The 24,523-nt window shown below is 37.3% G+C and overlaps 4 protein-coding genes across 4 annotated transcripts; 2 read left to right on the top strand and 2 right to left on the bottom strand.

Moving 5' to 3' along the window:
- Nucleotides 1–8,053: 8,053 nt before the first annotated feature.
- LOC101292178 (cyclin-A1-1-like) lies at nucleotides 8,054–11,328 on the bottom strand. Its single transcript, XM_004290854.1, has 9 exons — nucleotides 11,016–11,328; nucleotides 9,866–10,280; nucleotides 9,501–9,730; nucleotides 9,198–9,331; nucleotides 8,991–9,066; nucleotides 8,809–8,885; nucleotides 8,551–8,734; nucleotides 8,287–8,421; nucleotides 8,054–8,201 (listed from the first exon to the last, which is right to left on the bottom strand). Exons 1-9 carry the CDS (start codon nucleotides 11,205–11,207, stop codon nucleotides 8,142–8,144), a joined length of 1,503 nt encoding a protein of 500 aa, XP_004290902.1. The 5' UTR covers nucleotides 11,208–11,328; the 3' UTR covers nucleotides 8,054–8,141.
- A 1,809-nt stretch (nucleotides 11,329–13,137) lies between these two features.
- On the bottom strand, nucleotides 13,138–17,374 carry LOC101306597 (cyclin-A1-1-like). The gene is made up of 11 exons (XM_004292667.1): nucleotides 17,183–17,374; nucleotides 15,885–16,302; nucleotides 15,555–15,691; nucleotides 14,888–14,980; nucleotides 14,513–14,646; nucleotides 14,289–14,364; nucleotides 14,114–14,190; nucleotides 13,947–13,983; nucleotides 13,555–13,704; nucleotides 13,325–13,459; nucleotides 13,138–13,209 (listed from the first exon to the last, which is right to left on the bottom strand). Exons 1-11 carry the CDS (start codon nucleotides 17,372–17,374, stop codon nucleotides 13,138–13,140), a joined length of 1,521 nt encoding a protein of 506 aa, XP_004292715.1.
- Nucleotides 17,375–18,795: 1,421 nt separating this feature from the next.
- LOC101291886 (replication factor C subunit 4-like) lies at nucleotides 18,796–22,413 on the top strand. The gene is made up of 12 exons (XM_004290853.1): nucleotides 18,796–18,925; nucleotides 19,016–19,094; nucleotides 19,206–19,285; nucleotides 19,642–19,764; nucleotides 19,871–19,940; nucleotides 20,037–20,110; nucleotides 20,524–20,644; nucleotides 20,758–20,820; nucleotides 20,996–21,055; nucleotides 21,592–21,717; nucleotides 21,807–21,890; nucleotides 22,095–22,413. Exons 1-12 carry the CDS (start codon nucleotides 18,882–18,884, stop codon nucleotides 22,188–22,190), a joined length of 1,020 nt encoding a protein of 339 aa, XP_004290901.1. The 5' UTR covers nucleotides 18,796–18,881; the 3' UTR covers nucleotides 22,191–22,413.
- A 917-nt stretch (nucleotides 22,414–23,330) lies between these two features.
- On the top strand, nucleotides 23,331–24,214 carry LOC101291591. Its single transcript, XM_004290852.1, has one exon. The coding sequence runs from the start codon at nucleotides 23,337–23,339 to the stop codon at nucleotides 23,910–23,912; it is 576 nt and encodes a 191-aa protein (XP_004290900.1). The 5' UTR covers nucleotides 23,331–23,336; the 3' UTR covers nucleotides 23,913–24,214.
- The last annotated feature ends 309 nt before the right edge of the window (nucleotides 24,215–24,523 follow it).

Raw genomic sequence — 24,523 nt, 5'->3', positions numbered from 1 at the left:
AAAGAGGCGTATAACAGATGAAAAAGGTGGTCTTTGCACGCTTGACGTTTGAGAGAAAATTGTGTTTATTCCGCTACTCATCTGAATATACAAGTTCAACCGTTCCTTGTTGAGTTGGACTTGTTTTGTGTGTGACTGTGATTCTCTTGTGTGTTGAAGAGAAGATCATTGAAGAAAGAATAAGAAAAAGACGTTCTGCTTAGAGATAGGAATTTGTAATAGTATAGGGTTTACAAAGAAGTTGTAAGACTCTACACAAATTCATCTAGTTGAGTTCGTTTTCTGAGCTTGTGCCCCGCTGTGATTTTTCCTCTATTTTGAGGTTTTTACATAGCGTCAAAAATCTGGTGTTTTTGTTAACTTTCTGTCAGTTCGTCGAGGATTGAAACGTCTCTCTGCTTCACGTTCCAGTACCTTTACACCCCACTTTTTACATTATTATAACTACTTGAATGCAAAGCAATATAAGCAGCCTTGCATCTTGCCCCTATGAAGACTACAGAATGAGACCCAAAAACATTCAACACATAAATTAGATATATTTCCCCTAAAATATGACTACTATACGTAACTCCAGCCTATTTCTCATTTATGTAATACAATCTAAATAGATTCTCGAACACGTTAAATATAAGAAGTTGTGGAAGAATACTTGTGTCTTAATGCAATGGTAGTGATAAAAGACAATGGTCCTCAGGTCAGCGAGATCAAGCAACAATATAATCTCATTCTCCTTTATTATCAGATTCAAATAGTATTCACCCTTATTTAAACACCGGCTGAGCTCCAACTGAAAAAAAAAAACTAAAAAAAGGGAAAATTATCCAAACAATGTCCCACCTTTTGGAAAAGCAAAGCTTTAGTATCTTAACTTTGAAAAACTTCAGAACGGTATCTCACGTTCTAAACCCGACTAAAGATTGGTATATAGAGCTGTTAGTTTCGTTAAAAAACTAACAGCAAACATCTTTTTATTGTAACATTACCGATTTACTCTTTGTTTTCATCATTTTTAATTAGTTTTTGGTTTTCTCTCTCCTCTCCTCCGACCCTTCTTCCTTTTTCTTCTTCTGGTTATCGCCACTTTGCTTTTATTTCTAATCCCACACTCATAGAGAATTGATTAGCTCGGTATATTAGTTTGCCATTTACTTTGCCATTTTTAGTTAGTTGGGTATATCACCACATCTTTGGATAATTAGTTTTCAATTTGAAATGGTTTTTGAACGAATTGATTTTGTGGGTGTCGCCGGGTTCCGGCAGAGCCATTGTCCACGACGGCTACTTTAATGTCCTTTGGTTCATTTTCAACTTTGATTCATGCCTAGAAAGCAAATTGTTGTTCTCGTGATTTAATATACCAGTGTCTGTTCCCTAAACATTTACTCACTGCACCAAGCCACCAACCCTCTCGCCGACAATCGACAGCTTCGACGCTTGAAACAACATCGTTAAAATCAGAATAGTCGGCAACTGCCTCACCAATATCCTCCCTATCGCCAAAATCATACACAGCTACCTTCCACTGGCCATGTCCACAAAAGTCCAGAACCCAAATTCCATGGCTAAGCAAACATGTAAAGATTGAAACTTTAGCAGAAATGATGGAAACCTAGAACCAAAGATTGAAGCTTTAGTCAAATTGAGAGGAACCCAGAAGAGAAAGATAGGAGCTTTGGAAATGGGTTACCATGAAAAATCGATTGGGGGAGTTTTTTTTTGGGGTTATCGTGGATTGAGGCTGCTTGGATTTAATGTTTTTGGGGAGAAAGCAGCTGGCGAAAGTTGGTGAGAGGACGATGACGACGAATCGGAGAGGACAAATTTCTAATTCTCAATCTCTCAATGAATAGACAGAAGGAAAATTAAAACAAAACAGGGAAAAAAATATTTAGATGGGAAAGACAAAAGTATCATTCAGTTGTTAGTTCTTTTAACGGATCTAAAGGCTCAAGGTACTAATCTTTAATTAGGTTTAAAACGTGAGATACCGTTATGAAGTTTTTTAAAGTTGAGATACCAAAGCTTCGCTTATCTAAAACTTGAGACACTGTTTAGACTATTTTCCAAAAAAAAAAAACAAAAAGTTAATATAAAACACATGAAAAAGAACAAGTTAAAATGAAAACAAAAGAAACCTACCCCTGTGTTATGCAGGACGAAACTCTTGCCTATGTGATTCAACAAATCGCAACAATATCAATAGCTGCTTCGGCAGCTTGAGGCACAGCCGCCTCAGCAACTTGAGACACAATCGCCTCAGTAGCTTGAGGCACAACCACCTCGGCAGTATTCTCCACCTACACAAAAACATGCAATGTTCATTTCTATAGGACCACAAACTATTAAACATCAATACATCGAGTTTAGATGAATATCATTGCATCTCCAAACATCTTGAAAGCTAATAAAGGGGAAGAAATATCAATGTCTGGAGATTGAGCAAGTCCTGAGCTACTCCCAGAGGATGTACCGTTGTGTCCCGAGCTACTCCCAGAGGAAGTACTGCTGTCGGGAGAAGACCCTTATCAATAAGATAATTTGCAATTTGAATGGTTAGTTTTTCTCGAGAATGCTCAACTAGCAGATCAAGCTAATGAGACCATTACACAACAACAACATCATAGGAACAATTAAAATTGAAATGCACTCATTCCACAACAACATCATCAACAATCAAAGTATCACCATAAGATAAACACATAGGAACAATTAAAAATTGAAATGCACTCATTCCACAACCACATCATCATCAGTAAAAGTATCACCATAAGATAAACACATGGCTGGGTAAGTAAACTTGCACAATTTTATGTCAAACTAAATTTGTACTTTTTCTGTAATACATTAATACATTAGTACATTTAGTGCAATTAGTACTTGAAAAACATTAGTAAATTTTGAGGTCAGTCACAGAAGAACACTATCACAAAACATGCAATATTCATTACTTAACCAAATAAATTCTGAGCCGTAGTTATGATAATTAAACAAACTAACTAGATAAGACTAAATGAGTACTGATATGTTCTTAGAGGAAGCACCACTGTCAGAAGAAGAACCTTATCACGAAGCATGCAATATTCATTACTCGACCAAATAATCGTATCTAAACAAACTCACTATAAGAAGGTTGAGTGAATGAGTTTATCTTTCAAGTCAAGTTTTGTTATACTAAGTACTAGACTCTTCATATACGTAAGAACGTTTGTGTGAATTTGCATTATTATTTGTAATAGTTTAAACTAGTTTTTTTTAGTATTATTAAAAAAAAAAAAAAGTTTTTTTGACTATCTTATTCATCTTATAGATGAAGTAACTAACTTTTCGGTCACATATAACCAACTTTTGGATGACGTGGAATCCGTATGACCGTTACGCTTTAACACATAAATGTGGGTAACCCCCTCTGATACCATGATGAAGTAGTTTGAAGTTTACATCTAAAACCAATTGGTAATGGATGCAGTGACTCCAACCATTATAAACTCACAGACAATGTCTCATTTTTTCAATGTGGGATTCATATCTCAACATGAGCCACTTATACAGTTGATATCAATTTCCAAAAGTTCACAATGCCACGCTTATACAAAATTAAGCTTTGCCCGAACACACCACTAAGCAATATCAAATGTTGCATTGAAATTTGAAACCATTACACTGCATTGTCCATTCCAGTCATACTCTAGATACTCCCCATCAACCAGCTCCACATTATTATATAAAATGTCTGCCGACTAAATAAAAAGCAGCAATTAGTGAATGGTTATGGAAGAAAAATTCACTGCATACATTTAATTAATTATGAAGAAAACAATTGTTATGGAAGTCGCATATCCTTAATTCTTGATTTTCAAAGCTTCATTTGTTTGCGTAGGTCACGGTTTTGATCATATAAACCAAGACTTTATGCATATTCATCATACAATGAAATTGAAATTGCATTTTTACATGAAACGACAACACACAAAAATCTTATACCACATTTTTGGAGAAAAAAATGTTGTGCCATTGTTCGCACTGATAATTTGCTACAGGTTCTACAAAATCTTATCAACTACTCTTAATACTGAAAGACGAGTCATGTAATCCAAAGTCTATAATGATTATATACACTTTGTAATATGAGAAGTATCAACATGTTGTGTAAATTATGTTTCGAATAAAGCTTATGCATCTAACATGATTCTAAATACATATGTTACACAAATTTTTTTGATGTTAACATGGTTTAAGAATCTGAGAAGCATTAACCTTAAGATTAGTGTTGTGTGGCTAAAACAAACTATAAATCATAAATCTGTTGTGTAAATCATTTTTTCAAACAAAGCAAATGCATCTAACATGATTCTAAATACATACGTTTCACATAAACTTTTGATGTTAACATGGTTTTAGAATCTGAGAAGCATTAACTTTGGGATTAGTGCTATGAGGCTAAAACAAATTATAAATCTTAAATTTGTTGTGTGAATCATTTTTCAAACAAAGCTAATGCATCTAACATGATTCTAAATACATACGTTTCACAAAAACTTTTGGTGTTAACATGGTTTGAGAATCTGAGAAGCATTAACCTTGGGATTAGTGCTATGTGGCTAAAACAAACTATAAATCCTAAATCTGTTGTGTAAATCATTTTTCAAACAAAGCTAATGCATCTAACATGATTCTAAATACATACGTTTCACAAAAACTTTTGATGTTAACATGGTTTGAGAATCTGAGAAGCATTAACCTTGGGACTGGTGCTATGTGGCTAAAACAAACTATAAATCCTAAATCTGTTGTGGAAATCATTTTTTCAAACAAAGCTGATGCATCTAACATGATTTAAATACATACGTTTCACAAAAAACTTTTGATGTTAACATAGTTTGAGAATCTGAGAAACATTAACCTTAGGACTAGTGCTATGTGGTTAAAACAAACTAGAAATCCTAGTACTAACATGTCAAACTTGGTTCGATCAAGAAACAACAACAAAATTCAAAGAGGTCAAGAATACGTACATTTCACATTATATTGAAAAGTTTTGAGAATCTGAAAAGCATTAACTTGGGCTTGTTATGTGGTTAAAACAAATTATAAATCCTAGTACTAACAGGCTAAGGTCCTCAAACTTGGTTTGATCAAGAAACAACTGCAAAATTCAAAGAGGTCAGAAATACATACATTTCAATTTTTTAAAACATTTGATGTTAACATAATTTGAGAATCTAAGAAGCATTAATCTGGGGACTAGTGATATGTGGTTAAAACAAACTATAGATCCTAGTACTAACAGGATGAGGTCAAACTTGGTTGGATCTAGAATTAACAACAAAATTCAATGAGGTCAGAAATATACATTTTACAGTTTCAAAAAAACTTTTGATGTTAACATGGTTTGAGTAGCAAATTCCCTTTGAAGCTCATTCTAATTATCAATGGCATTCAGACTCTGGTTGCTTCCTTCTCTCAGGTTGCCTTCTATCATGTTTTCCGAGAGGCAAATTTTGTAGCAAATGCCTTAGCTGTCTTGGGCCACAATCTGGAGAGACCCCGCAGTTGGGATTCAAGCTTCCCTTGGTCAATTAGGAATGCCATCTCCTTTGACTTTTTTGGTTCGGGTTGCCCTAGAGGCAGCTCTGTGTAATCTAGTCTTTTAGTATAAAAAATACATGGTTTGAGTATATGAGAAGCATTAACCTGAGATTAATACACCTTAACTGTTAGTATTGATTTCAGTGGGAGAAGAGATTCTACATTTTAATCTCACGACTGGAGTATGTGAATACATCATGTCTGCGATTGTGCTACAAATAGTTACCCAAATTAGACGCCAATTCGATATATTAGTTTGTGTCATAGGTTACGATTTTTTTTTTTAAGACACAAGGATTGTGAGTGGGAGACCTATGGGTCACTCCCTTTAGAACATTTAACTTATCAAACTCTTACAAATATTTAACTTACAAACATTTAACTTACAAATATTTAACTCCATGTACAAAAGGTGATACATTTTGAGATTGCATCGGCTAATTTTGGTGCTTTAGGTATGGTTGTCATGGTTGAAAAAATGAGAAGTGAGGGAGTTGAGAAGACTAAAGGAAGTCTTACACTTGAAAAACTTCCCAGATCAAATGGCTCATGTTAAAGGTTATGTTTTCATGCATCAAATGATTGAGTTGGTATCATCTGATGTTCATATAGTGATTGGCTCCTGCTACATTTTTTTTTCCCTTAAGTTGTTATGGCCTAACAAATTCTATTAGTTTGATTTACCTTCAACTTTTATCGATCAATTTTGGATTAGTGATAAATTCGGTCTTCCTGGTTGTTGTTTTGGATGGTTTCTTTTTGTTTTGGAAGACGAGGATGTTGTTTGTCCGTACTCACCATTGATTTGATACTTTATTTTTTTAATGAATAGGGTATGTCCTCTCGTCACGCTTGTATCTCCCTTTATCTTTTATAAACATTTTGGTGATTTTACCTTGTACTAGCAAGGTTTGATTCAAAGAAAAGAAGAACGATAGTTTCTGAGATCAAAGTGGATAGTAAAGGTACACATCTATATTATATCTAGTCTTAGCATCTACAAACACTAGGAAAGTCTCAATCCTGAACAAGACTTAAAACTAGCAAGTGTGGTGCATTTCGGTTTTTGGATCATCCAAAGGAGTAGTATGACGCTGAGCCACTTGACCAGGTTTGGTTGCCCTCCATCACCAGAGGTTTCTCAGATGCCATCTCCATTTTCAGGCATTCCCTTAACTCATCATACACATAGCTGATGTCTGGCCTTTGTACTGCCAGAGAAGGTAAACAAGCCATTGCTACCTATGGCTCTCCAGGCGGAGTTTATGCAGTATCTTTGTAATCTCGGATCAACTATGTTCTCCATTTCCTTTCTTTCGACATAAGGAATGACCCAATCACATAACTGTAAGGGTGGGGGGCCTTTTACTATTGCTTTCGAACTCTCTGTCTGTCTGATAATATATGTTTGATTCATCTGGGTTGTCCACAGGCGCTCCACAATCAATGCTTATGAAACCTTGAAAGATTGTACACAGTGTTAGAAATGCAAAGTATCATGACATAGATAACACCACTAACTCTGAACTACATCAAAGAATTAACTAGAGTTGGTAGTAGTGTTACTCGTGTATGTACCAGGATTCATCGAAACAAGCTCCCTTTTGTGCTCATCATTTAGACTTCTGCCAGAAATGAGAGGAGGAATGTTGAAGGTCAGCCACAAGCAAAACACCAAAACCAATGTACCCATGGTACCTAATGTTAACTAGCAAGGCAGTTGAAGCTATATATACAAATTTTGTTTATTCTACTGTGTTTGTTACTTGACAAGTAAGTCATACATTCTCCTATTCTTATATGGTCATCATCTTCTTCTGTATATGGTAGTCGACTAATGAACCTTTCTTAAATGAATCCTGCCCCAAAAACAGTCGCGCACTTGGTTTTTCTTTTACTTCCAATAATAAACATCAGCATCATCTTTGGTTTACACTTTATATGTGGTGACACATAATGAGCCTTTCTTGAATGATGCCTAACCCGAAAGGTGATCTCGTTCTTTTAGCTTTCAATATTGACTTGATCGTTTAGTTTGATTGGTAATCTGAAAATGACTTGGTTGTTTGTTGGTCCCTGGTGATTTTAGTCCTGACAGAAGTAGAACGAGTCTTGATAGATAATATAATAGACTTTCTTTTTTTTGGATACAATAATATGACTTTCAAATTAGAGTCTTCTCTCAGTTTTGTTCTTTAAACTTCTGTTCTTTTCTTGGTGACGCAAGATTTTGATATTGGATTGTTTATTGCAACCCCAAATAGAAACAATATAAAGCATGAGAGCAAGCTTTAGCACTTGATAACATGGGATTGATCAACTCGATGAGCTTTTTTGTTGACTGAAAAACCTACTACATGGTCCTCAATAGCAAGCACAAAACTATTGGGGTTTTATACATTAAATCAAAGATAATCCAAAGAAACTAAAAGGGGGAACTTTACAGTGGCAGGGAAAAGTCGATTCATTGGCATGGAGAAGAAAAACTAGCCGCTAAAAGTTAAGCTACCAGAAGTCCAACAGAGTATTGGAGTAGTAGTACAATACCCTTGCTATGCTTGGTACTCTTTAGGGATTGTTGGTGGGCAGTACATCTTGGCTACATACTTGTACTGAAATTAGCAAAAGAAAATGTCAGTTAGGCATAATTAAATACCAGTTGTGGAGAATGAGAGAGAGAGAGAGATCTTTGTTTACCTTATGCTGACTGTATTTCTCTCTGATAGCAGGTAAACTAGAATTCTGGTTATCACAACATAGGCGATGGAGATCCTTGACGCATTCACGCAAATCCGAAGGCTGGTATAGTGTGTAATGCTGCAAGGTAGCATTCTGCTTCCAAAAACAGCAAATAAAAACATAAGGCATTCATTCAAGTCTATGTTGCAAGGGAGTACTATACCCAAATGTTGTGTATATTCTGAGTAAGCCATTTAAAAGAAATCTATATGGGACACGTACCCATGGTCTCTTTGAGGGGAGTGTTATGTAATTCGCCAGGAATATTGCAGAAGCAGCTACAAGTGATGGAGCATAAGAAAGCATGCTGTAATCTAGAAGTGATAGTTCTGCAAGATAGTTTGCCAAGCACTCCAACTGCATTGATGGAAGCTCATTGACCCCTTGAGCAGCGCGAACAAATCGCCTATAATTCATATCAATGATGGTCAACACCAGTACAATCAATATGTGTGATGTATGATATAAGCTAGCAATCACCTTAAGAAGCATTTGGTTGTTGCGGCTGTCATTTCAAACTTCAAGTAATTCAAAACAGAAGATTCCATTTCCAAAACCTGCCGCATTAAAATTGTAAGTTCACCAAGGCTTTACAGGCTTTATCAGCAACTCAAGGATACATCTAAAGTCCCACATTTCACTCAAAGAAGGATAAGTCTTACTTCTTCCTTGAAATATGTGTTGTCAGTAATGTAACAAAACTCTTCAACCTGGGGTGCACAGATCTCTTCATATTTTCTGGAAATATAAAGAAAGTACTCTGTCAATATTATGTGCCAAGTGTAAAAGAGATCAAAACAAAAAATGAACAATTAATACACAAGTGTTTATAACACAGTGCAAACAAAGGAGAGTATGTATGTTCTTACGATGCAATCATCATACAAGCAACACCAAGTAACTGTAACCGTTGTCTATTCATAGGGTTCCCTGTAAGATATCGGTCTATGTAGTTCACAGTCAGATACAATGTATCAGGTACAAGCCTGTATTCTTCAGCCACCTGCAGTTGCAATACGAATTTAGCCTCCCTAGCATCGCACGTAAACCAATGAACCTTATAAAGATAAATAAAAAATAAAAAAACAAAAAAAAAAAAAAAAAAAACTAGATCCCTATTTCCATGTACACATACTAATAACCATGTTAAGCTACCTAGAGAGATCAATTACCTCCACAAGCCAATCAACAAGTATTGCACGCATGCTTGGATTAATGTCTTTCTGAATTTTGTCCATGTAATCTGTGGAAGGCCTTTTCTTCACCTCAGAAGCACGCAAGTGCTTGTAAATATCACAAGCAAAGGTTGCACAGAGCTGTGGATCCATGAAACGGTTATCAATGTCCGCAACACTACCATCTCCTTCCAACTCCACAAGTAGTTCCCTACTGCAGACGATCCCTGCAATCATATCAATAACCATTACACCACAAATTGAAGCAAAATTGAAGTATCTTTTTAAACCATGGAAACTAAGAACACAAGTGAAATGCACAGCAGCACAGGAAATTTCAAAAGTTTGTTCAAATATGCTACCTGTAGTTTCTGGTTGGTCTGAGATGTGGAGGTGGCTGAATGTCTTTCGGTTAATAGAATCAATTGCTTGAACATCATTGTTATCGATGTACTCCACTTGCGGACTCTTGAAAGAATCACAAGTCGACATTGTCTCATCCATAGAAACAGAATCTCCATCCGATTTACTTGGAGATTCATCCATGTTACAGGGGACAGGTATGACAACTGAGATAGGGGCAGCTTCTCCACTCCTTTGGACAGATGTAGACTTTGGGAAAACCTCATCACTTCTTTGGACAGCAGTCACTTTCGGTAGAACAATAGTACTTGGTTTAACACTGCACGAAGCAGCAGGTACATTACTCCCTGAGATTCCTCTATTACTGGTGCTAGCAGGTGATCCCTTCTTCACTTTGGCAATCTTACAAGGTACCTTAAGATATGAAATTCATTCAATTAATCATCCTTTCAAACTAACAACACAAGAATAGAACTTAAAACTGTGCATCACATTGAGTTAGTTTAAAAGCAATTGGGACCAAAACCAGAAACAACATCAGTTTTACTAAAAGCACACATTGGCCGATTAACTATCACTACAAGTACTACTATTCAAATGCTTATCAGCAAAGATCAGCAATCATAAGTTGAGTTACCCACAATGCGAATTCAGTTAAGCAAAACACCCAAGTATAAAAAAAGCGTAGCTCAAACTAGATCCATGTATCTAATGACTCATCAGTTTAGTAAAACCCCATACCAGTTTGTGAGGACTCATTAATCATCAGTATAGCTGTAAGCACAAAACAAATGCAGCTACATAGGCAAAAACTTCATTTAAAACCACAATGAGATCACAAATGTGTCAAAATTAAAACCACAATGAGATCACAGATGCTTCTAGCTCTTCTAACTTGCTTTAGGCATCACAAAGAAGAACACAATAGCAAGTACACACATAAACAAGCTCCCCAATCTCAACTAGGAATACACTAAGCACACAAAAACTAAATCTTACTTCTCTTCACAACTTCACATCAAACAAAAACCAAAAACCCAGCTCAGCATTCAAACAAGAACCAACACCCAAACCAATCAAAGATTCAAACTTTCCTCATCTCTTTCCATACCCAAAACTCAAAAACAAAAACCCAATTCGAAAACATACCAACGCACTCTTCGAAGCACTACCGGCCCCCACATTGCTCCGATTGGTCAGATTACTCAACGGTGCTCGCTTCTTGGCCAATCTGGGCTCCGCCACCGGAAACTTCCCCACATTCGAGGACGACGACGAAGCCTGCCGCTTGGCCAGCGACGACGACGGAAAACCTGACCGGCGGTTCTGGGTCGACGACATTCCGGATCCAACCCAATTCAAATTTCCAGGTCCAAAAAAAGAGAGAAAGAAAAAAGAGTAAGAGTGTGAAAGACACAAAGGCTCTTTCTTTCTTAAGCTCTGAGCAGAGAGAAGGGTGTGGTTAGAGTGACCTGGGGGTGATATAATTAATTGGGTAAATTATACTTTTAAGGCGGGGAGATTGGACCATTTGAATTTGCACGAGATCCGGACCGTTGGTTGGGCTCGGTATTCGTTAGGAGCGGACATGAGTGGGGACCACGTGAGTTTTGAAAACGTGGACATGTGTTGTCTCGGGTGGGATTTATTGGTCCGTTAATTTGGGTCGAGAGTCACAGCCTGTGAGGTTAGATTTGCTATCTAGGGGGTATTCGAATTCAAATTTCAAACGGTCCGCGACTCTGTCTTTACTACTCTACGGTCACTTTAGGGCATGACCGCCATGACGTCAGCAAAGTTGTACCATGGTGCTATTTTAGAAGGGAGAGATTGCGGAATCTTTATCAAAATTAATGTTTGAATTTCATGACCATAAGAAACTCATATGGAACAATTCATATACCGAAAGTTTTAGTAGCTCTTATTCATTTGAATTTAAACCATTTTGGCCACCCTATTTCATTTGTACTATTTTCGTTGTAAATGTGCAAACTATTTTTGAGCACTCTATTTTACTTTCTCTATTTATATGTAAGTCTCTTCTTCCAGACTTATCTATTCTTCTCCATCACCATTTTACTCAAATTTGGTTCGGGAGAGACCTGTATATGGTATTGTTGGAAACAAAATCTGCTGAGGGATTAAGAGTTGGTGTTTTATGAGAATTATAGTTATCTGGGATTTGGTTGACACCAAAACTGTGGTGGCGATCAGTGGCGTAGCCAGAAATATTATTTAGAAGGGTCAAAACTTAACTCTTCTTAAGCAACCTATATTCTTCACATTAAATCAGCATTTGATAAATTATTTAACCCAATCAATCTTGGTTGTTGGTGGGGGTCTGGACAAAGATGAACTTCATCAAATAACATAAATTACATCCATTGTTAAAAAAAAATACTAGATATATTACTTTATATTTCATTCTTCTAATTTTGACTTGATTTGCTAGAGACCATGAGTGAAAAAAGGGTGTATAAATCTAAATATATATTGTTTAACCGTGTTGATTTATGGGACATAATTATTATTAATTGACCACTTAATAAATAAAATGCAGTAAAAAGTTAAAACATGGTGGACACCCGTCTAAACACTGGACTTGTGGGGTGAATGGGCCATAAGATCAAAACTTTTGATCATGTTCCCTTTCAATTATACAGATTTTCTTATACGAGGAGGGTCATTAATCATAGTTTATATATGTGATTATCAGATATTTCAACGAATGGCTGCTTAATTCAAATAGCTAGAAGGGTCAATTGACCCTTCTCGCCCTACCCTCCCTACGCCACTGGTGGCGATACGGATTCAAGGACCAGAATATTAGAAGTTTACTCCAAAATCCGGTTACAAACCACTAAGGTTTCTCAATTCCAACAATGCCCATTCTGGGCTGACATGCATGTACCAATATACGAATCATAGTTTCTTTACTGCATTTCCACAAAAGAATGAACCGTATCCAACCCTTATGGAGTCTACACTTCCGACAATCATAAAGCATATACAAAACATTTATCACTTTGGTATCTGACTGTATGTCGATCTCTTATACTGTAGACCAAAGTATCTATACGAGAACAACAACTGCACCACATTCTATCTTTATACAAGGCCAACTTTTGGTGAGTTCTTAACAAGGAACAATGCAAATCAGAGCTAACTGATTATCCCACAGCAGCAACGTGAGTCAAATATGTGCAAAGGATGTAATAGGAATGAGCCTCACCAACTCAACAAAGGACATCATACATCAAACTGCGAGCTTCTAGTTGCTAGGATCGTGGAAGAACTCTGGAGGTATTGACGGAGGGCAGTACTTCTTGGCAACAAACTTGTACTAAGGTGGAAAGAAACATGAATATAAGTTCATATGAATTTCAGAAGAGCCATAAATATCAGCACTGCTTACATTATTGTTAGAGAGGAAAGAGAGAGAAAGAGAATCTTAATACCTTGTGTTGACAATACTTCTCTCGAACTGCAGCTAAGTTAGAACCGCTGCCATTACAACACAGGTGATGTAACACTTTAACACAATCACACAAATCACAGGCTCGGTAGTTTGTGTAATGTCTTAATGTAGAATTCTGGACCAAAAAAGACAAACCAAATTCCATGTCAAGCAAGAGGGAACAACATGTCTGAGCAAGAAATAGAATCTGACAAATACTTTCATACATACCCAAGGCCTCTTTGAAGGAGAAAGTATATAATTCGCCAAGAAAGTAGCAGAAGCAGCAATCAGCGATGGGGCATAGCCAAGCATGTTGTATTCTAGAAGAGATAACTCTGCAATGTAGTGGGCCAAGCACTGGAACAGCACTGGAGGCACCTACAAAAAGTTGTAGGTTAGGGATGCAACACCATTGTCTTAATACTATCAAAGTTGGGGAAAATAGATAAAACGCATAAAGCATATATATCAGCAGCCCCAGGATCAAGTTATTTCTCCTTTCATTAATGACAGTCACAAAGAAACTGACAGTCAAATATGTACTGACCCAAACATGCAAAGCCCCAACTGATGGTGTACAAAATTAAACAAGAAAAGGCAGCCAGGTCAGAGATGCATACCTCACAACTGGTTCTTTCAACAACCGAACAAAAGCGCCTGCAAAATTGTCATAAACCAGAAATCAACATCAATACTAACAGATATAACCTTCCTGTTTGACGGATAGTAAACAACTTTACAAAAAAAGAATAAGAACAAAAAGATAGTAAACAAAGCTAGCCATGACCTCAAAAAGCACATAGCTGTTGGAGCTGTCATTTCAAACTTCAAATGATTCAACACGTCAGATTCCATTTGCAAAACCTGCATCCATCATACAGCTCAGGACTTGCAAAATATAGAATAAAACAACTGAAAAAGCATCAAGAAGTACAACAATAATCATAAAAGAGATCACCAACCTCGTCTTTGAAGTATGTATTGTCTGTAATGTAACAGAACTCTTCCACCTCTGGAACATGAATCTCCTCGTATTTACTGGCAAAGTTGGCATTCATTTCATTTCATTACATATAACAAGAACTCTTCCTTCATATACTTGTATATATATTTAGATAGCCAAAGAGATGATCCACATCCAAAAGAAAAAATTGTTCAATAAATAAGAAGTAACATAGGATCTTACGCTGCAATCATCATGCAGGCAACACCCAGCAGTTGCAATCGTTGCCTTTTTATCGCATTGCCAGAAAGATAACGATCTACATAGTTGACAGTGAGAAATAGTGTGTCCGGTACCAGCCTGAATTCTTCGGCAACCTATAGATTCATTAGAGGTCAGGATAGCCAATCAATGAAAATATCCCACATCCAAAAATTGCTTGATGATGTTGAGAATGATACTTTTTAATAATGCAAAAAAAAACCCCACTATCAACATTTGATTTGGTAATGCTTTGTAGACGGTAAACATAAACCAGATAATGGGTTAGCGGAGCGGCAAAATCTTGCATTATAAATCATCAGCCCCGCAATATCATCATCACCCACCATAACTTACCTCTATTAGCCAATCAATCAGAACAGCCCGCATTCTAGCATCAATGTCGTTCTGCACCCTTTCTATGAAGTCCATTGCGGGCCTTCTATTTACCTGAAACCCGAGAAGCTGAACAAATCAGATGACTCAGAAGATGGGAGGAGAGTGATAGACGACAAAATATTTACATGGGACAGAGAACCAAATAAGATAGTTTTCTTTTGATATCTTAATAAATAATAATCATGCAGCATAATACTTTGTGCATAAGAACTATATCCAATTTTCGGATTTGGTTCAAATTATATGAGCAAATAGAAAGCTAAAAAGTTTTTATTGCTACCACAAACCCTGACTCTCTTAGGACTTTACAGAATCAGTGTAACAGTCAGGAACTGTACAATCCAGTAATAGAATAATGAATGGGATGAAATCTTTGTGTGACTACAACAACAACAAACAAATTTGCAAAAAAAGCCTGCCAATCGGCAACACCCTACAAATTGTTGACATGCGACATACATGCTCTAGCATCCTCATATACTATTTTATTTTAGATAAAGCTAGAGACAATTCAACACATCAACATGACAACAATTCGTGGTTACAAATGGAGAAGTTCACACAATCTAAAGAAATATGTATGCATCAATCGAAAACATTCATTGCTTAAAAGGTAACATCAAACCTCAGATTCAAGCAAGTACTTGTATATGTCAGAAGCAATGGTTGCACAGAACTGTGGGTCCGTAAGATTGTTATCGATATCAACAATTTCTTCTCCTGTCACTGTATCTGTAAATACATCTCTCTTCTGGATAATTCCTGAAATCAAGATTTGAAACATATATACACATCAGTATTATTCGCTTGAGTACCTAGCTAGCAACCATTCGATCATGATGTATACTAAGTCTCCTTTGGCAGTTTAAGTGAATGAGGATCCTGAACTAAAACAGATAGGATATCTTTAGAAATAAAAGGAGCAGGGGAGACAAAATGTTATAGAAGAAGAGACCTTCTATTTGTGGGATGTCTGTAGTGTAGAGGCTGCTTATTGTCTTCTTCTCAATAGATTTGACTTCTGAAATGTCCTCACTGTCAATATATTCAAATTCTGGACTCTTCACAGAGTTAGAAGTAGACATGCTCTCATCCAAAGAAACTGATCTACTTGGAGAGACATCCTTGCTTCTGAGAGCTTGTATTATGCTACTCGAAGCAGGAAAAACAGTACCCCTGCTGCTGGGAGAATGGTTGGTGGCAATTGTTTCAATAGACTCGACACTTCTTGAAACTGACGTGTCACTATAAGGAACCAAGACACTTGACTTTGAATTCAGTGATTCAGGAAAAACATTCCCTGAGAGGCCATGATTACTAATGGAAGTAGATGTTTCCTTCTTTGTCTTCACAACTTTAGTTGTACATGGCACCTTTATATGAGAAAAACATAGTTAATCCTCTTGTCCGTAATAATACTAATATTCATCAATACACCTTTATGAACTTTGGCTGCAATCAATACAAAATGCAGGATCAAAATGCTTACTGTAACAATAAAACGAATAAAAGAATTTGATATAACCATTCCACTAGCTTCTCATGTCAATTGCAAAACCCGTTGCGCCCTTTCAGGAAAAAGCTCAAGAAAATATAGAATAATCTCACATAACAACATAGTGACACAACTATCAGTAAAAACAAAAAGACAGACAACTACTAAAGCAAGAGAAATATACACTAATTGGATCCATAGCATAAAACACTCATCTACAACTAGAACTATACGATCACATAATGGGGTTACCGGTCAAACTGAATGCACCAAGATAATTCGAACTGAATGCGCCACTAATGTTACAAATCAAGAAAGGAAAATATGAACATGTACATTCCCTACATCTCCAATTTGCATAGCAACCAGTCAATTACTATTCCTATAGAAATAGCTCCACTTAAATGTATGATATTAAGCAACACAGTAAAACCTGTTCTGAATTTTCTTTTCCTTTGAAATTAAACAGCAAAACCCAATTGTCTAAGATAATTGAATAGCCCCAAATTGCATTTCAACCCTAGGTCACTTCAAATTGACCATTTGATAAAGGAAATAGGCAAAATTACTGGGTTACATGTACAGAAAAATTCAAGGTTCAACTTCAATTAATACTCCAACATATTCATAGTTTCAAGAAACATAAAAAGAAAGAAATGAACTAATAATAGCAAACCCCGATAAATATAATAATTACCCACTGAAATTATAAATTACCACACTGTAAATTAAAGAGGAACAAAGACGCAGCGACGCACCATAGGCTTCAAAGAAGAAGCAGAGCTCCATGGACCAGTTTGAGACCCATTTCTTTGGTTGGTGACGTCACACAGCGCCGTTCGTTTCTTCGCCACTTGAGGCTTCGCCGCCATGGCCTTCTTGTTCGGATTCTGCGGAATCGGTGCCCTGTTACCCGAGGACGGCGGTGCACGGCGGTTCCGGGTCGACATTTTCGGGGCGGAAACCCTAAAACCCGATTGCTCTGCAAGAATCGCGAACAGGTTTTTAGTTTCTAAATCAAGAAAGCGAGTGGGAATTGAGGGAAATGTAGAAGGAATTGGGGTGGGGAATCGGGTCGGACCTTGGTGGATTTCGCGGCGGAGTTGGGTTTTCGGGTCGGGGCTTGGTGAGGAATTTTCCTTTTCTTGATTTTTCGGTTTGGGATTTTTGGGTTTCAGACAAATAGAGAGAGAGGTTTTTCTTCCTGGGCGGGAAAAACGTACGGAGTTGAAGACTATAGAGAGATCAAGACCGTTCATTGTTTGTAACGAAATCTGGACCGTACGTGTATGGCGGTAGTAATCTTAACATTAATTATGGATAATAATGTTGACTTTTATGGTAAGTAACCGATGCAAAATCATTAGTGGCATCCGTTTTTTGTTTGTAACAGATCAAAATAGAACAAATATTTTTATTTTTCACACATAAAATTAAATTTAAAGTGGCTGAGGTTCTTCTCCGAGTGTGTAAGTTTTACTGAGACATTTTTTGTTCTGATTACAACAAAAAATTATTACAATGTGAGAAATCTTGGACTGATTGGTTAGCTAGACTAATCATTCCATTTTCATACATTTTTTGTCTCTATCAATATTTTTCATTCATGACATTATAATGTGTTGCAAGCATGATTATATGATTTTGTTCAAATCCCTCTTGTGTGACATTGTTCTTCATGTGGCCAAATTCTACAAACAATATTATTGTCTCAAGTCTATAGGATGGTGGAATTTCATTAGCACTTTATGTATTAGTCAGTAGTTACTCCCCATCAATATTTCTTTCTTATTTGTGTATGATATGTACTAATGAAAATAATATACTATGATTTGTAAGATATTGGACTAAACTAATCACATAGTTTAGGGGTTGTTCGTTGCGTACATGGTTCTTAGCTTATTCATTGCATAATTTGTTTGTGCTACTACAATATTGATTTAAAGGATCCCTTGATTTAACCTTGTTTCTCAGTTAGCGTCAAGTCTGTCTATGTAATATGTAGTAGTTTATAATATATGACTATATGTATATGTATGTTTTCAATTTAAATTCTTACATGTATACTTTTCTTTGTTCATGTAAACAACTCAAATGCTACAACTAGTTTTATTGTGAATCGAACATGTAACCTCTCACTTACAACGAGGAGACAATATCGCTAGATCAGATGATATTGGACCTCAAGCGTATAATTAAAGGAATTATTTTTCAAATCATTTAAATTGAACCCTTTTATTTTTATTTTATTGAAAAGAATTAATCTCACACAACCGGAACTGGACCAACAGTATAACAATATCAACATCTGGGCTTTGACCCATTTAGAGAGGCCCTGCCCCAAAACTATGATCTATTTTCCCTTTCTCTCGCACATTCCAAAGTCTACATCCGTCTCTCTCAACGGAAGCGGGAAAAAAGCCCTACTGAGGTTTCAGGCGGGAGAGAAAGAGATCGATGGCGCCACTGGTCCCGAGCTCCCAGCCATGGGTCGAGAAATAGTAAGCACCCATCTCACTCTGAACTCTCTTTAATTTCATTCTGGGTATTCAACTTAGTTTCACTTTGATTTTTGTTTGGTGTGGTTTCAGTCGACCGAAGCAAGTGAAAGATGTGGCTCAGCAGGATGAGGTGGTCCGCGTCCTCACCAACACCCTTGAGACCTCAAATGTAACATATACCCTCCACCTCTGCAAAACCCTATTGCTATTATTTTTGATGGATTATTCCTATTGTTTGTGTGCTTTAATTTAATTGTTTTGGGGATTTTTGGGTTTACAGTGTCCGCATATGCTGTTCTATGGCCCACCTGGCACCGGGAAAACCACCACCGCTCTCGCCATTGCCCGCCAGCTTTTCGGGTTAGACTCCACATTTCAATGATTTGAATTAAATTGGTTGTATGCCTTGTGCTCGTTTTTGGAATTGTTTTTTATATAAGGGTTGAAATTATTCATGAAATGTTCAAATGGGTGACCGACGTGATAGATTTCGGTTGGACTTTGATCCACTCTAAGATGTGGTTATGTGGTTGTGGAGGGTTATGTGATTATGTGGGAGTTCAAGTGAACACTAGGAGTAACAGCAGTATCCAGTTGTCTCTGTCGTTTCTCTCAGATTGAAATGCTTGAATTGGGCTCTTCAAATATCCACAATATAATGAAGTTTAGTGCTGGTGTGTGTTTGGTTTTTAATTTCAACAACAATCTCTTTGCAGACCTGAACTCTACAAGTCTAGAGTTTTGGAGCTCAATGCAAGTGATGATCGTGGGATCAATATCGTGCGGACAAAGATTAAAGACTTTGCTGCTGTGGCTGTGAAATCTTGTAAAGGGCAGGGGTATGTTCTCATATCTGTAAGAACTGTTATCTCCTCTCTTTTTTTGTTCATGTATTTTTCCTTTCCATTTTTTATACATTTATGCTCTCTTTCTTTACTGCTTCAGGGGTTACCCTTGTCCGCCATTTAAGATTATTATTCTTGATGAGGCAGATTCAATGACAGAAGATGCTCAGGTATGCTTGTTAAATCTTCATTACCTCGTTTTTTATTTTATTTTATTTTTCTGTAAAAGGTATTAAGATTAGTGTCTCACACATTCCATTATGCAGAATGCCCTAAGACGTACAATGGAAACTTACTCCAGAGGCTCAAGATTCTTCTTTCTATGTAATTATATCAGCAGGTACACTTTCTTTAGTCATTTCTTGTTTGATTTGGCAATAGGAATTCTGTTTTAAATTCTTGCGTTTACGTATAATGATGGTTATTCCAATATCTCCGACTGTCTTTTGAGGGTGGTGATAAAACACATTTGAAGAATTTGGGTTTATTGGGAGGATTTGCATGCATCATAACGGTCCATACATAGTTCCTGACCATCCTGCTCTCCTTCATGAAATTGTCCTGAAAGAACTTGTTAAAGTATTTTGAGGCAATTAACTGTTGCTGTATAGTAGTCATCTGTAGAAAGCGTAGTTAAAATGCACCATGAGGGAGGTTTCACATGATGTCTTTATCTTTTGTCTTGGAATTGGAATATACATGAATGAACGTTAGGTTTCGCTGCTTGGTGGTATATGTGGCTGTATTTTGTAGGATCATAGAGCCACTTGCATCGAGGTGTGCCAAGTTCAGGTTTAAGCCACTTTCAGAAGATATAATGATCACCCGTGTGCTGCACATTTGCCAAGAAGAAGGACTCGACCTGGAGCCAGAGGTACGCATGTCACGGCTACTAACTTAGATGGTGGTTGGTTGAGAATTTGCGTTCCTTGCGTCAGTATTAGGTTTTTGACATCAACATTATAAAATTCACTACCGGTGTTGTAGGCTCTGTCAACATTAAGTTCTATCTCACAAGGTGATCTTCGTCGAGCTATCACATATTTGCAGGTAAGTGGTGTTTGGTCAACAAAGAATTGTATCCTTCCTTGGTGATCTATTTCTTTGCACGAATTTGACCAGTAGTCACCTATAATCTAAAATTTGGCGTTAAGTGTCATTGGCCACTGTAATTTCAGCATCCAAAGTAGCTGCATATCTGAATTGAACTTTTGGAATATTGCAGTCAGCTGCTCGCTTGTTTGGATCTTCTATTACTTCAAAGGACCTGATTAGTGTCTCCGGGGTAAGTAAAAAGATGCTTAAACATTAGGATGATTTCAAAGTAGCTCCTTTGTTGTCAGTTATTGTTTGGATGACCATAATGTTGTAGCAAGATGTCTTTAGTTGCCAAAATAGCAAGGATTATTTCTGGAAAAATAGGGTGTTTTGAGATGGTTGAAGTCCCGAACCTGCTCAACTAGTTCTTTGATGGCGAATTTGAGCAAATTTGGAATAAGACATTGTCATGCAGAATAACCACCATGAGTCTGATAACACCCTTAAGTATGTCTACTTGTTAATGGGCCAACTGAAGTAATTTGTCATAGATGTACAGTGCTACTATTTCATTCTTTCTGCCATTAACTCAAAGATAGTCTTTCGCTACAGTGGGCTTGTCCTAGGGATGAGAATCTCTGGGTTTAGTCCTGGCATTAAGCATTTAACATGAAATGGCCCCTCTTAGGATTTAATCTAGTCATGTGCTTGACATCCCAAGACTTAAACCTTCAGTGTTACATCAAAGCCCTTGTCCAAATATCTAATATTTCATTTCTTCAGGTCATTCCGCAGGAGGTTGTCGATTCATTTTTTGCTGCTTGCAGAAGTGGCAACTTTGATTTGGCAAACAAGGAAGTCAACAATGTAATTGCAGAAGGATATCCGGTTTCTCAGATGTTTTCACAGGTTCTATGTTTGTTCTTTTAATTGTGTGGTCTCTGAGTTCATAATGCTTGTCATAGAAATATGAATACTAATAGAAATGTTGCTTCCAGTTGTTTGACATTGTGGTCGAAGCAGATGACATATCAGATGAACAGATTGCTAGAATATGCAAGAAATTGGGCGAAGCAGATAAGGTAACAATGGACTATTGTAACGTTTTATAGGCATGTCAGAAATGTTGGTTTGTTAGTTTTGATATCAGTTAAAGCTAAAACTCAGCCGGTTACCTATAAACGATGGTCTTCTCACAATCTTCTCCACCTTTAGAATTTCGATTAGATACAGTATAAGAAGCCTATATTGTGCAAAGATTTATGTTTGGTCCTGGTTATTTGCAGCGTCTTGTTGATGGCAGTGATGAGTACTTGCAGCTGCTGGATGTTGCAAGCAGTACAATGCGAGCTATCTGTAACATGCAAGAAGATTTCTCTTAAGTGAATCATTTCGGAACACTCAGATGCTAGGTGCATCGTTCTCTAGTTATTGAATATCTTTTTTCTGGAACATGATGTATAACGGACAGAGCACTAGCTAATGTTTATCATCTCTTAACATGCGATAGCTTGTTAGATTTAGCAGTGAGCATGGGAGACATGGTAAGTGATTACCGTTAAGTTTTACAGGATTATGATTAAGAAAACAATATGATTTTAGTCTCCTTCACGTTTACATAATGAAGTAATGAACCCACCATTGCAGTACTATATATAACTTTTGTCCCATCACTGAGACTACAAGATTCCGGTTTCAAGTTATGTTTGGATTTGAGAAAAGGACCAGTTCTACTCTGGACAAAATTCCGTGAAAGGAGCTCAAAATTATTTGAATTCACGAGCAGAAAACCCTCGAGACTTTGGCAGCTTACTTGGGGGGCAAACTGTGAACCCGTGGCCTAATAGATTGTTGGTGTTCAATATTAGGGTCATATGCGTACAATCAATTTAGAATATGAATTTTATCAATGAAAGCCAATAGCATAATACTAGTAATATCAAGGGCATGTAACTAGCGGCGGATCCATGATGCAAACTCTAACAAAGCAAGAATAGCGATGGTATGACATTTCTGTCGAACCCAAAATATCAGAGTTCGGATTCATCTCTCAGGCCCTTGTCTTCCTTATCTACAATGTAGAACACTTCTTAAGCACATCATTGCATGTCACAATCTAATCACCCTCCAAATACGCTAGTCAATCAAATCACATAAGCACTAGGGCGAGTCACTGAGCACACATGACTTCAACTTCTAGTGCCCTTTTTCCTACATGTGGTGGAGTTTGCTGCTCTCAACTAGCAAATGTCACATCTAAATTCCCCATCATGGGACCAAAAAACGTTATGGCCTAAACCCATCTCACAGTCCTATACCACATGCCTTTCCTTTATTGCATGGTTGAATTTCCTTGGCAATTTTATAGACCATGGTCGAGTACGTGACTAGACCAACCTATATTGTACTAGTGGTCGACCACTCAATTGATTTCCCTCTAATCTCGCCGTTAGTCCAACCTTTGAATTTTCTTCCCTTTACTTTCTATATAAACCCTATCACCATTTTAGTCTCACATAACACCAACAATGGGGATTGATGATTATGATTTCACGAAACCAGGAGCAATCCCATTTCAATGGGAAATCCGCCCCGGAGTACCCAAAGTCCAACACCAAAAACAACCACCGCCGCCGCCGTTACCACCACCGCAAGTTTGTGAATACAATCTTAGTCCACTAAAACCGCCACCAGCAGGGTCCGTGTTCGTACCACCAGGAGAGCCACGGACCAGGTCGTTTCGTTCGGGCAATGCAACCCGAACGCGCTCAGAGCGGTGGCGGTTTGAGAAGCCGAATATCCTGGCCAGGGGACCCGAGATTGTTTCGTCACCCGGGTGCTTCTTGTCTCCTCTACTAAGAAGAAAGTTGAGCGGGAAAAAGGGGAAGAGTGGTGGTGCTAGGACGGTACCTGAGCCAGCACCGAAGTCAGAACCTGACTGTAGTTCTGACCTTGAAACACTAGCCCGGTGGTCGGTTTCTTCCCGGAAATCTCTGCTTTCGCCGTTCCGTGACTCACAGTCGTCGATGTCGTCGTACTCGTCCTACCGGTCGTCTCCACGGCCGGTAAGTGACGCAGAGTGGGCAGGGTTCGGACTCTTTTAGCAAGCTTTGCATGGCTTTCAATGGTGAAGAGGTTTTTACAGTGTCATTTTCTTGTGTTGTAATTCCAAAGCTTTGTAATTCCTAAACCCTAATCCAAAGCAGCATGATTAATATTTGCTTGCGTGCTTGCTTGTGGTAAAAGCATTTTTCTCTTTTTTGCCTTTTCCATTATGTGCTATCATAGTAGTCAGCTCACAAGATTGTGTGTGTTAGTGCTTGAAGATCTTGAAATGTAGTTGTGGAAAAATGCTAGGACGTAGTATCACTATCCTACATAAGTCGAATGAAGATGCTTTTTCATGATTTGGCTTACTAATTTTTCTTCTTTAAAGGGATTAAAGTCCCAATTTATGATGGCAAAATCCCCTAAATTAGGGGATCACAATACTTTGGGTGTGAATTTGTGATCAATATGTCACAAATTCAAATCCCTCCAATCATGATATTTAATCCATCATTTAAGGGATTGAAACTCACAAACTTGATATAAATGTAATCATGTAAAACACCGGAAAAACCTGTGTTTTAAAATCTGTCATGTCTCTGATTGGATTTTTCCATTAGTAAATGCACAATTATTTATGAATATGCCAAGTCCCCCATAGTATGGG

The sequence above is a fragment of the Fragaria vesca genome, linkage group LG2 (genome assembly GCF_000184155.1).
Source record: "Fragaria vesca subsp. vesca linkage group LG2, FraVesHawaii_1.0, whole genome shotgun sequence".
In the NCBI taxonomy this organism is placed as follows: domain Eukaryota; kingdom Viridiplantae; phylum Streptophyta; class Magnoliopsida; order Rosales; family Rosaceae; genus Fragaria; species Fragaria vesca.
Note: the sequence above shows the minus strand (reverse complement) of the source record. Positions and strands in the feature narration are given on the sequence as shown.

What these genes read in the sequence shown, in the direction of transcription:
- LOC101292178 (XM_004290854.1), bottom strand. Translation starts at nt 11,207, where the DNA reads ATGTCGTCGACCCAGAACCGCCGGTCAGGTTTTCCGTCGTCGTCGCTG. An exon ending in TTGTTGATTGGCTTGTGGAG is followed by an intron (nt 9,332 to 9,500) that starts GTAATTGATCTC and finishes TTGCAACTGCAG; the next exon opens with GTGGCTGAAGAATACAGGCT. An exon ending in ACACATATTTCAAGGAAGAA is followed by an intron (nt 8,886 to 8,990) that starts GTAAGACTTATC and finishes TTAATGCGGCAG; the next exon opens with GTTTTGGAAATGGAATCTTC.
- LOC101306597 (XM_004292667.1), bottom strand. Translation starts at nt 17,374, where the DNA reads ATGTCGACCCGGAACCGCCGTGCACCGCCGTCCTCGGGTAACAGGGCA. An exon ending in ACAGCTATGTGCTTTTTGAG is followed by an intron (nt 13,984 to 14,113) that starts GTCATGGCTAGC and finishes ACAATTTTGCAG; the next exon opens with GCGCTTTTGTTCGGTTGTTG. An exon ending in CTCCTTCAAAGAGGCCTTGG is followed by an intron (nt 13,460 to 13,554) that starts GTATGTATGAAA and finishes TTTTTGGTCCAG; the next exon opens with AATTCTACATTAAGACATTA.
- LOC101291886 (XM_004290853.1), top strand. Translation starts at nt 18,882, where the DNA reads ATGGCGCCACTGGTCCCGAGCTCCCAGCCATGGGTCGAGAAATA. An exon ending in ACACCCTTGAGACCTCAAAT is followed by an intron (nt 19,095 to 19,205) that starts GTAACATATACC and finishes TTGGGTTTACAG; the next exon opens with TGTCCGCATATGCTGTTCTA. An exon ending in AAATCTTGTAAAGGGCAGGG is followed by an intron (nt 19,765 to 19,870) that starts GTATGTTCTCAT and finishes TTACTGCTTCAG; the next exon opens with GGGTTACCCTTGTCCGCCAT.
- LOC101291591 (XM_004290852.1), top strand. Translation starts at nt 23,337, where the DNA reads ATGGGGATTGATGATTATGATTTCACGAAACCAGGAGCAATCCCATTT.